General features: G+C 43.3%; 1 protein-coding gene across 2 annotated transcripts; it reads left to right on the top strand.

Annotated features, from left to right (window-relative positions):
- Positions 1-3,356: 3,356 nt before the first annotated feature.
- Positions 3,357-14,279, top strand: LOC311227197 (mediator of RNA polymerase II transcription subunit 30). Of its 2 annotated transcripts, none has more exons than XM_084312755.1 (5): positions 3,357-3,496; positions 4,451-4,685; positions 7,037-7,195; positions 10,883-10,975; positions 13,544-14,279. In XM_084312755.1, exons 2-5 carry the CDS (start codon positions 4,458-4,460, stop codon positions 13,637-13,639), a joined length of 576 nt encoding a protein of 191 aa, XP_084168881.1. In that variant the 5' UTR covers positions 3,357-3,496; positions 4,451-4,457; the 3' UTR covers positions 13,640-14,279. The 2 variants fall into 2 exon arrangements, with proteins under 2 accessions (XP_084168881.1, XP_084168882.1); XM_084312756.1 differs by having other exon boundaries at positions 13,547-14,279.
- The last annotated feature ends 2,678 nt before the right edge of the window (positions 14,280-16,957 follow it).

Genomic DNA, 16,957 nt, shown 5'->3' on the forward strand with positions numbered 1-16,957 from the left:
CACCATTGACGTTACTTCTTTACGAGGAAATAGTGTCCCAGTCCCTTGATCACTTGTAAATAAAATCCATCCTTCGATATTTCGTTCAATGTTGCAAATCCAGAAATGCAAACAGCAGTCTTTTGTGAAACGTTCCATTTTCGGGACTGTCCAACTAGGTGGTCACCCAAGCGATTCAAGTCAACACAACAGCATTGCCAAAGCAGTGAGAAAGCACTCACTTGACCGATCTCATCTTCCGTTGAATAGTGCAGCTTCTCCATATAATTACCTATTATTAGCTACTAGCTAGCTACAACAACGTTAGCCTACAGTCAGCAATACGGCAACACGGGTTACGTTCAACTACACTACTTCAACTTTACTAGCTAGAGATAAAAAAATATATATCATCAAACGATGCACAATAAGTTCATGACTTGACTTAAACCCTTTTGCTCTTTGGGGAGCATAGGTCATTCATGAAATCTCTCCAGCTGGTTCGGTGTTGGGCGATTTTCTCTGCTTCCTTCCATGATGTTCTTTCTTCCTTGAGATCCGCCTCGACAGACCTTTTCCAGCTGTTTCTGGGTCTTCCTGGCTTTCTCTTCCCCTGTGGGTTCCAGGTTAAGGCCCGCCTGGTTGTGTTGGAAGATGGTTTTCTCAGGGTGTGTCCAATCCAGCCCCATTCCCTGCGTTTGATTAGAGTTTCAAGTGGTTCTTGTTGAGTGGTTTGCCAGAGCTGTTCGTTTGTGATGGTGTTTGGCCAGTAGATTCCCAGGATGTGTCGTAAACATCTGTTTATGAAGGTTTGCAGTTTGTTTGAGGTTGTTTTTGTGGTTCTCCATGTTTCTGCTCCGTATAATAGAACTGATTTGACATTGGTGTTGAAGATGCAGAGTTTGGTCTTTGTGGAGATGTGGTTTGAATTCCATGTTTGCTTCAGTATTAAAAATGCTGTTCTTGCCTTCCCTATTCTTGCTTTGATGTCTTTGTCGCTGCCTCCGTCCTTCCCCACGATGCTTCCCAGGTATGTGAAGGTGTCCACCTCGTCCAGTGCTTCTCCGTCCAGTTGTACGGCCTCTTCTAAATTGTGGTTCATCTTCATCTCCTTTGTTTTTGCTTTATTGATGTGTAGTCCTGTGGTAGCTGCAATTGTGGCAAGTTTTGTGAGTTTGGTCTGCATTTGTGTTTGTGTGTGTGAGAGGAGGACTATATGTCGTCGGCAAAGTCCAAATCCTCTAATTGAGACCACATTGTCCACTGAATGCCCAGATTTTGTTCGGCTGTGGTTTGTTTCATGATCCAGTCGACTGCCAGAAGAAAGAGGAAAGGGGACAGTAGGCAGCCATGTCTGACTCCTGTCTCTACTGTAAAGCTGTCTGTGAGCTGGCCGTTGTGTATTACTCTGCAGGATGATTGTAGGTACAGCTGTTGGATGATGGTTATGAACTTCGTTGGGATACCGTAATGTGCCATGAGTTTCCATATAGTGTCTCTGTCTAGACTGTCGAATGCTTTGTGGAAGTCGATGAATGTGAGGTAGAGAGATGTGTTCTATTCCAGGGTCTGTTCTATGATAATGCGGAGGGTGGCATTGTGATCTGTACATGATCTGTCCTGTCGGAAACCTGCTTGTTCTTCTCTGAATTCTTTGTCCACTTCTTTGGACAGTCTTTCCAGGATGATCCTGCTCAAAATCTTCCCTGGCACAGATGTGAGCATGATCCCCCTGTAGTTGTTACAGTCCTTCAGGTTGCCTTTTTTGGGGAGCTTCACCAGGTATAATAATAAGTTCATGAACAATAACAAAACACTCCACCCTGGGCCTGGTAGCTGCGGTGGTAGCCCTTTAGCTACGTTAGCTCCAACAAGTTAGCTTCTTCAACTGAGATAAAAAGATTTTGTAAACAAACGCAGCCGAGGCGCATGATTTTTTTCCATAGCCTATGTTTGCGTCTTCGCAAACAGGCTACGGGAAAAAAACACATCGCTGTGCGTCTCTGATTGGATCTTAAGTTTGTGTGGAATGGATTGAACGCCAATCAATCGCGTGTGCATAGTGTCACTAACCCACCTACCCTACCCTATTTTGATTGGTTGGATAATTATATTCCTAAGATCAACCTGTGCAGTTATTTTGCACTGAGTGATTGACAGCTCGCCATTACTGTAGTTATGGGATCAGGCCTGATCAGAGAGCTCAGAGCTGTCACTTGGCCATTTTTGAAGAAAAAAAATGCACTGGATTTTTTTTACATAGGAAAACATTTCTTTTTTTTTATCCACTTTTTCTCCCATTTTTCTATATTTTCTCCCATCCCAATTTCGTATCATCCAATTCAACCCTCCCCTGTCACGAACGCTGTTTCTTGCCTCCCACAAGCCGGCTGCAATGTGGAGTAAGTCATACATAGCACAAGTCCCCTCTGGTACTTGAGGTAACAGCAGTCGCATCTTTTCACCTGCGCAGCTCGATCTCTCAGTGTCGAGGAGTAACGCGTGGGAGGCTCACGCTGCCCCCGACACTTCCTGATTCTACTGCGCAGGCGCACCAACCGACTTGTAGGAGTCGCTTGTTCACAACGTTCGATCCCCACCCTTCAGTTTTCCCTCCCCGTAATACGGCCAATGTGTATTACTGCGGACGACCAGCTAAACTGAAAACAATGTGGAGAGCTGGATTCGAACACGCGAATCCTAGCGTCTCCACACTGGTGGCGAGTGCCTTGCCCACTACACCACCTAGCCGCCCTCATAGGAAAACATTTCTAATAAAAAAATAATAATAATAATAATAATAATAAAAAATTAAATATATATATGTAAATTAATAATAATTTATGAGTGAAGTACTGCCTCACGTGTTGTCATGGAATAACCTCCACTGGTTTTAGGAGTAAGGTCAAGTAGTAGTCTGACCAGTTTGTTTTGTGATGTTTGTTTTTAATCTTGTTTTTAGTGCCTTTGAGGTGCTTTGGTACCATGAGGTGCAAGCATAGTCGTAGTACCCTTGAATGAGTGCTCCTGCCAGAGTCTTCAGGGTATTCTTGTTTACCAGAGAGGAGATCCGGTACAAGAATCTTGTTCTTTGGTTGACTTTTTTTTTTATTACAAAACACATTTCTTCACCACACACACTTCAAGTGAGAGAGCAAGAAGACAGTTAATTCTAAATACGCTTCTACGGTTTTCCATCATTCTAGATTAAAAAAGAAAATGTGTCTACAGTGAGAGAGGACATGATCGATCTGTCTTTGCTGCTGCCTGTTTTGTCTCCGCCTGGTGGCTCCTCGCGAGACTGTCCGAGACATGCTTTCCTCTACCCGGAAGTGACGTAGCTAGCACGGTGACGTCTGTACGCGGGTCGGCTCTTTGAAAAAGACACTCAGGATGAGCTTATCAACAACAATCAATGATAACTAGGCAGCTAACGCTGTAGTTTTGAGCAACGAGCCCGCGATCCGGAGTTTTTTTTTAATATCATTTAGCTAAAGCACTTCGCTGATTTAGTGAGGCAAGTATTACCTAACTTTCCATATCTAACGTTAGCCAGCTAGCTAGCACGCAAGCTAACGTTATCACGCTAGTCTCCCTCATTGTTATGATGAATTGAAAATGGGGGACCCTGATGTAAACAAGACGAAAGTCTTTCTCTGGTCTGCATCCCCTTAACAATTGTGTGTATTGTGCCGTACTGTATTGTACCCATTCTGCAATCTGTTAATAACATCAATCAATCTAACGTTACCTAGTTATTTAGAATACGTTTACAAGGCAAGCCATTGCATTCACGATTCTGCAAAAGTTATCTTTTTGAAGTGCTCATAGCGAACTCGTTTTTATGCTAATTATTTTTGTCGGTATTAACAGTTATAAAGAAACTGGGGGTTGAAAGTTAATTTCGTTGTTTACGCTCGAGCCCACCATCCATTGCTCACTGATTTGTTTACATGAACAACAGGGACCCTGATCTTGATGAATTGAAAATGGGGGACCCTGATGTAAACAAGACGAAAGTCTGTCTCTGGTCTTGCAACCCCTTAACAATTGTATGTATTGAGCTGTACTGTACCCATTCTGCAGTTTTCAATCAATCAAACCACTCTGCGTCTTTAGATACCGCTGTTCACAATATGAATTGAAAATGGGGGACCCTGATGTAAACGAGACGAAAGTCTGTCTCTGGTCTGCATCCCCTTAACAATTGTGTGTATTGAGCTGTACTGTACCCATTCTGCAGTTTTCAATCAATCAATCAAACCACCCTGCGTGTTTAGATACCGCTGTTCACACTATGAATTGAAAATGGGGGACCCTGATGCAAACAAGACACACGTAACAATTGTGTGTATTGAGCCGTACTGTATTGTACCCATTCTGCAATCTGTTAATAAAGTTTTCATTCACTCATTCATTCATTTCCTAGTTAACCCCCCCCCCCCCCCCCCCCCCCCCTCTTTCTCTCCAGAACGGTGATGTCGGGCCCCCTACCTCAGAAGGGGTTAGCAGCGATGCCACCCCAGCAGCAGCAGCAGCAGCAGTCACACATGCCCCCCAGTTCGGGCCCAGGCCAGCCCCCCATGCCCCCCCAGGGAGCACTCCGAGAGATCTCACAGGTGTTCCTCTGTCGCATCGGACAGGAAACCGTCCAGGACATTGTCACGCGCACCATGGAGATCTTCCAGATCACACGAGCCACACAGGTTACTGGCCTCTCTGTCCATTGTTTGTTTCTAGGGATGTTCGATGTTGGCTTTTTTACCGATACCGATATTGTCCAACTCTTAATTTCCGATACCGATATATGCAGGGTTTCCCCCCCAAAAAACGGAATAATTTCAGGTAATTAACATTACATATCTCTTGTTGTGGAATTAACACAACATTATGCATACTTTTCACAATAAATAAAATTTGAATTTGTTCTTACTTGCTTGCCTGGGTAAATAAAGGTTAAATAAATGTAAAAAAAAAATCTTTTGTTTATTTTGAAAACCGATACAGATAATTTCCGATATCACATTTGAACACTTTCAGAGCCCAAGCTTAACCTTGATTTACCGGTTGAATGCCCACCATCCACTTCAATGTTAGCGTTAATAACGCCTAATCTATGTTTTAAATTATGGCTATGTGTCTAATCTGCCCGTCGCTTATCAATGATTCGTTTTCCAGTCAACATTGTCGAAGCGGATTGTTTTTTTATCGGTTCATTTTCGTTTTTTAGCATTTTTAAAGGCCCTCGTTTTCAAGAAAAATATAAAGATTCCATGATAAAACGTTTACTGGAATATTCTAGAATACACAAAAACGTTGTAATTTTTCGGCCTATTTATGAATCGTTTTCAAATAAACGCTAGATTATCGATAGTATATGTGTACTAGGGGTGTAACGGTACGCGGATACGTACTGTACCGCCTCAATGTGGTCCTCCGGTACAGTACGCGCTGTGCACCGAGCGATTGCAACGTTATGGAACCTTTTTTTGCTGAACTTAAATCCCCCCGGCCCTAATATAACGTGCACAACTAACCGGATGTTGTTTGTTAATAATAATGCAGACCGGGCCAAAGCAATAACAAACGCCATAGGTGTTTTTATAGCAGCAGGTCTGCGACCATACTCCGTTGTCCCCGTTGCATTCAAGCAGCATCTCGCTATTAATGCAGACCGGGCCAAAGCAATAACAAACGCCATAGGTGTTTTTATAGCAGCAGATCTGCGACCATACTCCGTTGTCGAGAACACTGAGTTTAAGCACATGTTAAAAGTAATATAGCCCCGCTACCTAGTTCCCTCTCGTCCGTATTTCAGCCAGCAAAATACCACCAGCTCTGTATAAACTAGTCTTTCATGACTGTGATGCAAGCCCTGCCCCTGTATTCAAGCATCACAGTCATGAAAGGGGTTATGTATAAACAAGCACACGCTACAGTTGTCCACGACTTATCCTCCAAGGCATCTGCTATATAATAATCTTCAGATTTACCTAAGTGTTATCAGTAGGTTACAGCAGTAAGCATTAGTTTGCTCAGTCAATTATGGCTAATTCGTTTTATATTGTTTAATACAGTTAAATAAATAGATAAATGAAAAGCAATTTATTTTTGTATTCCCCCCCCCCCCCCCCCCACTGCACCGAAAATAATACCGAACCGTGACTTCAAAACCGAGGTACGTACCGAACCGTGGATTTTGTGTACCGTTACACCCCTAATGTGTACGTATGCACGCTGGAGACGCGAGCTGAAAAATCGATTATCTGATTTCCTCATCAGCGATCGCACACACACACATAGGGCAAACGCTGAGATCTCAGCGAATACAACTCTGATTATCCAAAGACTGGTAAAATAGATTCCTTACCTCAGATCAGATGTTCTCCAAAAAGATTATTCCAATTCCTGATCGCCATTCCAAATATAAATCACTACTGTCTACTATCGATCGGCTACTGTGAATATATATTCCATGCTGATTCCCGTCCCGCGATCACTTCCATGTTGAGCAGACAGCTTGCCAGCTCAAGGAGCCAGCTGGCTCCGCCTCTACATATCGACTGATCCCAGGTCAGTCTAAGCGACTGACCTGCAGTTACACAGGGATAGACGATAGGGGGCGCTTTTTTCCATTCTGAGCTGCTGGAGGAGCTGCTGTACCAACGGGAGACTCGGTTGATGAAATATGAAATAAAAATAAAACGCTAATACATGTCGTGGGCATTCAGGCATTGGGCTGATAAAACATCATATGACGTCATGGGCACTGAAAGTGTTAATGCCAATATCGGCCGATAATATCGGACATCCCTATTTGTTTCCCATACATATAGGCTATGTTGGTGGAGGAAAGATACAATAATAAACCCATTTGCAGTATAAATCCAACATCAAAGAGGATTGTGTCTCTCTCTTCCTAACGTCTCTCTCCCTCTCTCGTCCTCTCTCTTCCTAACGTCTCTTCCTCTAGCTTCCTAATGTCTCTCTCTCTTCCTCTAGCTTCCTAACGTCTCTCTCTCATCTCTCTCTCCTCTCCCTCTCTCGTCCCCCCTAGCTTCCTAACGGTGTGACCCAGAGCCAGGTGGTGTACCAGGACCGCTTTGGAAAGCTGCAGGAACACCTGCGTCAGCTGGCCCTGCTGTTCCGCAAGCTCCGCCTCCTCTACGAGCGATGTGTGGAGATGACCTCCGACCTCCAGGAGAGCCCGGCGGAGGTCAGGACAAGAGTTCTAGAGTTTATCATTTATCACGTAACCACCCTCTTTCCCCCCCGGTCCAGTTACCAAGGGAGTCCAGTTAAATACAGAGGAGCACACATTGACGCACTTACAGGGAGTGTGAGGGTGGAAAAGGCCACACTAGCAAAGAGCTGACGGGGTCTCTGACACCGTACCGTTGGCCACTGAGCAACTCCACTGCAGCAGTTGGGGGTTAAGTGCCTTGCTCAAGGGCACTTCAGCGGTTGGTGTTAAGCGTGTATGGGAGAGAGTTATTAATTAACTTCCCCAGCCCAGATTTGTCCTGCCGGTCCGGGGGATCGAACCGGCGACCTTCCGGTCACAAACCCGCTTCTCTAACCTTTTAGGCCACCGCTGCCCCTTCTCTCCACCTCCACTGATACATCTTTCTCTCTCTCCTTCTCTCCACCTTCACTGCTACATCTCTCTCTCCTTCTCTCCACCTTCTCTCTTCGTGCTCTGGTAACTATTTGTTCTGATTTGTGATTTTAATTCTGTATTTTTACTATACATTTTATTATATCTTTTAGAAAAGCCTCAATGGACTAGTGTTGAAAACTAGCACTTGTGCTATAAACACGCAAAAAACAACACATCTGGTCTGTCCACAGTGACTGGTCCAATCTAGCGCTGGTGTCCATTTTAAATAAACGTTTTCATTCATTCCTTCCAGTAGGACATGTCACACCTCTTCAGGCCCACAGGCTGAACCTCCAGGATGTTTTCCTCTTCCTTCATTCTGTGTCTTCCCGTGCCTTCTGTCGTTTCCTTTATCACCTCTGATGTAGAATCAGAATCAGAGAGGTATTTTATTGCCAAGTAGTTTACACATACAAGGAATTTGCTTTGGTAGTTTTCGGTGCGTCATTAACACATTCAGCACCAAAAACGCTGTCCAGCGTTATTGGCCGCCAATGCGTTGTCTGCCAGGATCGCTGTACAGCGTTTTTGAGATCAATATTTCATTTTTTTCCGTCATGGCATTCATAATTCATATACCCACCCCCGGTCCTGCAGCTGGACCTTAGATGTGACTGCAACGACGGCTCAATACCGCCGCCTGGTGGATGGTCAGGCGAGTTACACTCGCAAACAGGATGTGCCATCAGTGCATCGATGAAAATCATCCGGCAGTCACATCTCGTTACAGGACTCCCGACATGTACATAATGGATCGCTTTCTAAACTTAATAATCTATATGATTTCGGCGTTTATTGCGCCATACAAACCGGAAATGGACCTAGGCGATCAGCGTCGTATAATTGGGATCTTTCACCGCCAGTCTCATTGGCCCACGGTAAGAGGAATATAACGTTATTTTCAACCCGATTGTGCATTACCTTGTTTGCAAACCATCTGATCAATATATCCACCCAACCTACATAAAGCAGTTACTGATGATCGGGGAATTATAAACGACCCCCCCCCTTTTCTCCGCGCATGATGAGGCATAATGTATACCGATCATATACATTTGAGTTTTTTGGTGTAGCGTGTATGGGGGGGGAAACGGCAATCGATAATCTATATAATGCGTTTGGGCCTATAACTAGCGTTTTTGGAATTACAGCAGAAAACATTAAAAACATACTTATATTCTAGAAGGTATTAACACAACAATGTATGAATGAAAAAGTATAACGTTCCCACATCCTGAACGATAGATAATCGATGTTGAATGGGCCATAGTAATGTCAATATAGCAATACAATTAAAAAAGTTATAGCCCTGCAAAGAAGGTAAACATCTCCATAGGCTTACAGCGCTGGCAGAGAGGGGCATGAGATGGGCATAACCCCCGGCGGGCAATGTGTTAACGGACAGACATTAACAGTAGGATGATACATTAAAGAGGTGGAGTAAAATTAAATGAAATATGAACTAAGTTATAAGCACAATAGAATAGAATTATGACATAAAATATAGGCCAGGGCTGTACAACTGTAAATAAAGAGGTTGAATACAATTAAATGGGATATAAACTAAATTAAATATAGCACAATAGAATATAGTACAATTATAAGTAAAAAAAAAATTAAATAGGAATAGGCCAGGGATGTACAACTTGGCAAGATGTGGTCAAGTATACACACTAATTAGAATGAAATAACAATACAGTGTGATGGGATACTTGGCAAGGCTGTGCAATTGTGCAGTTATGTGCAAAGTGTATGAATCAGGGAAGTATGAACAAGTATGTTTTGATTGTTTATGCAAGTATATACAGCAGTACAGTAGGGGTGTGTTAACGTAACACAATGTTAATAGGTATCCAACTGCAAGCTCAGCAGCCTATTTAATAGGGCTGCAACTAATGACTATTTTGGTAGTCGACTAATCTGTCGATTATTTTTTCGATTAGTCGACTAATCGAAAAACAATTACCTATATATATATATATATATATATAAAAAATATATATATATATATTTTTTTTTGCACTACCTATCTTTGTGAAAGTGGCTTCTCAGCTCTGGTCCAGCTGAAGACAGAGCAGAGGAACAGATTGGACATTGAATGACCTCAGAGTTGCTTTGAGACTCTTGTCAGGACCAAACAACATCCCCACTTATCCCATTAGTTCCCCCAAACTTACTGTTGGTCTGTTATGTTAAGCTAAGAAGTCTTCAGCTGGCTGGACCAGAGCTGAGAAGCCACTTTCACAAAGATAGGTAGTGCAAAAAAAAATATATATATATATAATATTTTAATTTAAAAAAAATTTGATGACTAATCGACGCAGCAATTCCTCGTCGACGATTTTTTATAATCGACGTCGTCGATTATGTCGACTAATCGTTGCAGCCCTACTATTTAATAAAGTGACCTTTTCCCGTGGAGTAAGTGTGTGGAAGTTCTCTACTGTATCGATTGTGCTCTGCTTCCAGCGCCGTATTTAAGCATGTTAAATAAGTGCTGTGCAGTGGTCTGAAACGAGCTTCAGTTTGCAATATCTGCAACTTTTTTGTGACAGGCCACTCCCCCTTTTAGCCAATTGGCATGAACACACACACGCTTGCTCGCTTGACCTCCCTGCCACATCTCAGCCTCCAACCAACCAACCGACAGACGGGAGTTCTAGAGACACTTAAGACGGTTAGAAAGCAAGGTGTGAAACCTCCCAACCTCTCTTGTCTGTGTTTGCTCGGGAGGTAGAGCAGTCGTCTGGTAATCCAGAGGTTCCCGGTTCAATTCCCCCACTCCTCTCGGGGCAAAGTGTCCTTGAGCAAGACACTTAACCACCCCCCAAATTGCTCCCGATGAGCAGGTTGGCACCTTGCACGGTCGCCCACCGCCGTCGGTGTGTGGATGTGTGAGTGAATGGGTCAAATGTGAGGAACAAAATTGTAAAGCGCTTTGGATAAAAGCTCTATATAAATGCAGCCATTTGGGGCGCCCGAGTGGCGCACCGCATACAGCACCACGGTGCAACACGGCCGACCCGGGTTCGACTCCCGGACCCGGTGATCTTTGCAGAATGTCTTCCCCGGTCTATCTCCCATTCCTCCTCTCTCTCTCTCTCTCTCTCTCTCTCTCTCTCTCTCTACCGGACTGCCTGGTAGCAAAAATCAATAAAAATCTAGTAACATTTATAAATGCAGCCATTTGCCATCATTATTATTTATATTATATTAATATACATTTGTATTCCATTTCCCCAGCTGGTGCCGTATGTCGCAGAGGAGGTCGCTCCCATCATCAAGGTGGAGTCCTGCAGTCCTGCCGTCTACCAGGAGAGACAGGAGGTGCTAGAGGTGCGTGTCTGCCCCCCCCTCTCAGTACAGAGGTGCAGTATTTCTGATGGTTGAGTAGTAGGGATGTTTTGGCTCTTATACCGAAGTGGTTACGTCATTGTTGTTTCCGGCCGGTCCACCGCGCTTGAAATTGCAATGTATTTCCAATGGACACATTTCTAAATCGTCTCGTTTAAAACAAATAAAGCATGAACATCGGCATGGTGCACCTTTCTGTGTCTATTCATCCACAATCTATAGCTCAACATGAAACAATTAGCAATTAATCGTAAAATAATTACATTATAATTTTATTTCAACCAAAAATGCTTAAACAATAATCTTAGTGATAGACGGGAACTCATCATTATGTGTAAAAATGGAAAGCTTGCCAATGTTCACGAGGCAGAATTATTACAATAGCCGATAATCCATTTTCCGTCGTAGAATTAACACAACATTATGCATACTTTTGACAATAAAAGTATGCATTGATGTGTTCATTTCACTGGATGCATTCAACAAGGCATTCTAAATGTAAACATTATCTGTGCATCTCCCCTTTTCTTCTCTCTCCCCCTCTGGTTCTCACTCTCCCTTTCTCTTTCCTTCTCTCCTTTATTTATTGTAATTTTCCTTGTATACTGTTTTGTTGCAGCCCCCCCATCCCCCTCTTCCCTCAAAAGGCTTTTGCTTTTTGTTCAGGCTACTTTTGTATATAAGAACGTGTTCTTACGCGCTTGCCTGGGTAAATAAAGGTTAAATAAAATTTAAATTCAAATAAAAAAATTAGGGATGCTCGATATTGGCTTTTTTACCGATATACCGATATTGTCCAACTCTTAATTTCCGATACCGATATATGCAGGGTCCCCTCCCCCCCCCCCAAATGGAATAATTTCAGGTAATTAACATTACACATCTCTTGTCGTGGAATTAACACAACATTATGCATACTTTTGACAATAAATAAAATCAGAATTAGTTCTTACTTGCTTGCCTGGGTAAATAAAGGTTAAATAAATGTTTTGAAAACCGATACCGATCATTTCCGATATCAAATTTTAATGCCAATATCGGTAGGCCGATAATATCCGACATCCCTAAAAAAAAATTAAATACAGCTAATTTCCGATATTACATTTCAATGCCAATATCGGACATCTCTATTGAGTAGGCATTGTTTGGGTGCGCCTTCGGTAATCTACTGTCATCCAGGTTTTTATTCAGTACATGTAGCATGGTTACCCTCAGGAAGTTATCTTTTACTCCAGAAGAAGACAATGAAAGATGTGAGTTCTGTGATGTACTCTACCACTTCAATGTCATGGAAGTGGCCAATTTAAATCCCCATGTGGACGACGGGCCTAAGTTGATTTCTTCAGTCTGTTCATCACAAACGATGCAACTCCCAACCAAGTTAGATCATGCACATCGCTTACCGTTGACACTAATCACATGAAACGTGTGGGTTTTCTTTGTTTTGTTTACGTAAACGTAACTTCTCTACTGCACCGTGGGAGCCGATTTTTGACCTACTAACCTACTTTACAGTAGTTTTCTAAAATCGTAGAGTGTGGGTAGCAGGGCTAGTGGCTTCTGCCTGATTGTGTAGAGGTACTGAGGATTTTCAGACACAGCCACAGTCAGCAGTGTCCTTCTCTAAAGACATTCTTAGGCGACTAATAGTCGAGGGCTTTGTCGACTTAATCAGTTATATCTGTAATCTGTAAACATTTACAATGTTTTAGCCTGATACCAGTATGAGTATCTGTGCATTTCTATGAGCTTGCATCATCATGCCTCCCAAAATAAGGAGAGGGAGGACCCAACCTTCTTTTGGATCCTACGTTGACAAAATCTAAATATGCATTCTTATACTCAAGAACTACTAGGAATGTCTGATCACTGAGTGTGTCTGACTCCCACCTAAACGGTACCTTACCGCCATATGTACCCTATGCATACTGCACCTGTGTGTATACTTACTTACTCATACAGTGATTCTAGTATCCATTGTAACTATATTTATTGTAATGCATAATATAACTGATAGGGCATACAGACCCTCATCTGCACCTTGATTACACTGATTACATATGCGTATACTCAAGAGTTCATTATATATCTTTGGGTCATTGAAAAGCGCTATACAAATAAAATGTATTATTATTATTATATTGTTTACACTGCCTATTTCAACTTTTCTACTGTACTATAACTTTATTACCTGGCTAGTATTGTCTTCTACTATTACCATGTACCTGTACCCCCCCCCCTCCCCCATGCTGCTATGATGCCTGCATTTCCCCAGGGGGATCAATAAAGGAATATCTTATCTTTTATGTTTGTTAACTTGTGACGCCGTAAAAGCCACGGCGATTAAAAACGTTACAAATTCACACGTCTTGGCTGTCGGCAGAACGGTTCACTTTGTAATACTAACAATAAAGGAAGCCTGTCGGCTAGGCTGTTAGAACATTGTAGGATAGAATGGTTCACTTTGTGATACTAACATAAAAAGGAAGCCTGGCTTGTTAGCTGTCCCCGGCGGTCCTCTGATCCTGCTCTCTGTTGTCCCCTCCGCAGAAGGTGCGTCTGAAGAACCAGGAGATGAAGGTCCTGATGGACCAGATGAGGAACCTGCTGTGGGACGTGAACGCCATGCTCACGCTCAGGAAGTGATGTCATCCACTTCGCCCCACGCCACCTCTTCGGACAGACATATATATATATATGGAGATACCGATTGCCAAAATAGACCTCATTCCGCACGAGTCGTAATTCCGGATCCACCCGGCTCTCTCCATGTTATTACTATTATATAGGCTATGGGAAAATGAGTGGGTTATTAAAAGATCGCCCCCTAGCTTTGTCTGTGGTTCACGCAGGCTCTTGCAGCATCCGCTCCCTAAGTTCTTGCGACGTCACGGCTCTTAAAAAGAAGTGAATTTTAACAAACGTATAATCCTCATGTAGAAACGTCTCTCTACCTCTCACCCCCCGTCTGCGCGTCGAAGGGCAGAAGTACTGGTGAACGAGGAGGAGGAGGGGAAAGAAAGCACTGTTCGTTTCAACACTTTTGAGAGGTCTATACAGTCGAGTTCAAGTATCCGCCCTGGGATCAGAGGATGACACCCCGACTTGACCTCTGACCTCCCATGTCTAGACCGGTGTTTAATCGGTGACCTTTACACGTTGGAACTCTCGAGCGTCTTGTAGTTTTTTTTCACTCGTCGTCGGGTCGCTCTTGTACAGCCCTGGGGTTGGCTGGGAGGATCCTCGCCTCACCTCATGTATGGGGATTAGGCAAAGAGACAGAAAGAGGGAATCAAGAAGGGGGGGGGGGGGTTGGGTTACCACACTAACACTCCACTCCAAACCCTCTGGACCATATCTCCCGTCGAGGATCCCAGGTGTTTTTTTTAAACACGGAGGGCCGTTCTTCCTGCACGGCGGCGACCGACTGCTCTGGGCTCCTCGTAAAAAAACGCTCCTCTGGGTTTTTTTACTTCTCTTAATTCCTTTTTATTTACATTTTGACCTTATTTGAATTGTTTTTATAGTACCATGAACATTCAGATTGAGTTTGTGAACACTTCATTTTGTCTTTATTTTTTTATACACAGCGTATCGTATATATATATGTTGAAACCCGCAGAGTTCAGTTGAATTCGTTATCATTCCTTTCCTCTGGAGAGCACAATGATCTGACGTCAGTGCTCGCGGTATTGGGAACAGTTGGGACATTCACTTCCATTATTTCTGTGTGCTACAAACACTAGTCTCACCTGGTATGGGCTTCTGAACTCAATGAGCCCGTAGGCAGCTATGTATCTCGGGTGGTTGCCTGTGTGTGTTTGTGTGTGTTTGTGTGTGTGTGTGCGCGCGCGCGTGTGTGTCGGTAATGAGAGAAGCTTTCTGAGTGCTAGGCAACACACGTGTTTACCTCCAGGGCGTTGAGACTTGCATGCCGGTGAATTTATTTTTCTATCTGTGAACGCGGGATAAATACATTTCTGGGTCCTTTTTCTACTAAATAAACGTTAAAACCAAATCCCTTGTCCTTTCTAATAAAGTCTCAAGGAGTATGTTGTAAACCTTTTACTTGCGGCTACCAATTTACACAGTAAATAGTGGATAGAGGCCTACATGTTGTTTTTATGTTGTAAAACACACTACACACATTACAGATGCTGCTACAGTCTTAAGTTGTGCCAAATAGAGGTTCCATGGCATGTTTTTCTGGTGAGCTAGCACTGTTTTTCTGGTGAGCTAGCACTGCTTTTCTGGTGAGCTAGCACTGCTTTTCTGGTGAGCTAGCACTGCTTTTCTGGTGAGCTAGCACTGCTTTTCTGGTGAGCTAGCACTGCTTTTCTGGTGAGCTAGCACTGCTTTTCTGGTGAGCTAGCACTGCTTTGGAACTAGATGAATATTACCAGGGTTCGCACAAGGTCCTCAAAGTGCTTGATTTTTGACCAAAAAAAGTCTAGGCCTGGAATTCCTTGAAAACAGCCAATTTTTTTAACTAGGTGCTTAAAAAGTAATTGGAATTAAAATCAACCATTCGCATTGAAAGTTTTGTCCATCAATTGTTCTGAATCAAGAAATAGCATTTTCTTTTAATCTAAAGTGTAACTAATTGTCGGAAATTGGTTTTAAGCTAAATATTGGATCCGATCCACGATCACATTTAAATGTGAATTGTATCCTTTTAAATGCCCTTTTAAAATGAAATATAGTGCTTGGGAAGGTACTTGAAAGTCCTTGAATTTCTTTGTGCAATGTCTGTGGGAACCCCCTGTGTTACACACTGTTGAAATTGACTCCTCCATTTGCGTTACTCTGCATTGGAATCATGGATACTTGATCCACTCTGTGAACTTGTGTCTTGATGAGCACTTCAGCACGGATGGTCTTTACACTCTGGGTTGACAAAGTTACTTTGAAATGAAATCCGTTATAGACCACCGCAACACTTCTGGTACTTTGAGCTGATGGGAGAGAGCGCGATCAAATCAATGAATGCTGATTAGAGCCTTGACGTAAGTGGTTGTAGGGGGAGCTTGAGACGTGATCCAATAGATATATACGCCTGAGTCTCTGCAACACGGAAAGACCAACCCCAAGTCGATCGGCACTTTCTCTGCCGAGCTATAGTCACATCCACTCCCTGGGTAATTGCGCATGCGCTCTAATCAACATTCATTCACTTTATCCCCTTCCCCCTCACAAGCTCCATCAATGAATGAAAACTTTATTTAACAGATTGCAGAATGGGTACAATACAGTACGGCTCAATACACACAATTGTTAAGGGGATGCAGACCTGAGAAAGACATTTGTCTTGTTTACATCAGGGTCCCCCATTTTCAATTCATATAGATGTAACACGGAAGTGCAGTGGGCTATACTGTCGACCCATTGTGCCAACAACCTGTGTAAAGTTATAAGTAACTCAACCCATTGATGACTGATCAACTCCAGAGTTTCTCTTCATCCCACGTCTTAAGATACTTCACTCCGGTTCATTAACCCCTTGTGTAAAGGGGAGACCACACGCTCGATGCCACTGTATGTATGGCATTGCGAAATCATCGCCTCATAGGAGTTAGCATTTGCATTTAGAAATATCTTTATTGGTTTTTACAGTTACATCGTGGTGTGAAATGATCCGTTTCGCTTGGCGCGCTCTCTCCTACCCGCTGTTGACGTCGAGACACATCTGGCGGCCGGACCGCATGGTCCCACCATCCCTCCCCATTGTCACGGTGGCACTGGACGTCAACTGTTCACACGTGCTCCATAGCTTATTGTTTTCTTCAGTAGAGATTGTCCATTCTCAGCAAGAGACCCGACCACAGGGCCCGTTATAAGGCTCCTAACAAAGCTTCCTCCAATAGCATGTCTCGTCAGACCTGCAGAGGGCCAGGGGGGGGGGGGGGGGGGGGGGGTTCTCCTTGCGGCCCCTGCTCCCCTTTTTAAATATCTCTTTTCCTCGTC

The sequence above is a fragment of the Notolepis coatsorum genome (assembly GCF_963971535.1).
Source record: "Notolepis coatsorum genome assembly, chromosome: 4".
Classification (NCBI taxonomy): Eukaryota; Metazoa; Chordata; class Actinopteri; order Aulopiformes; family Paralepididae; genus Notolepis; species Notolepis coatsorum.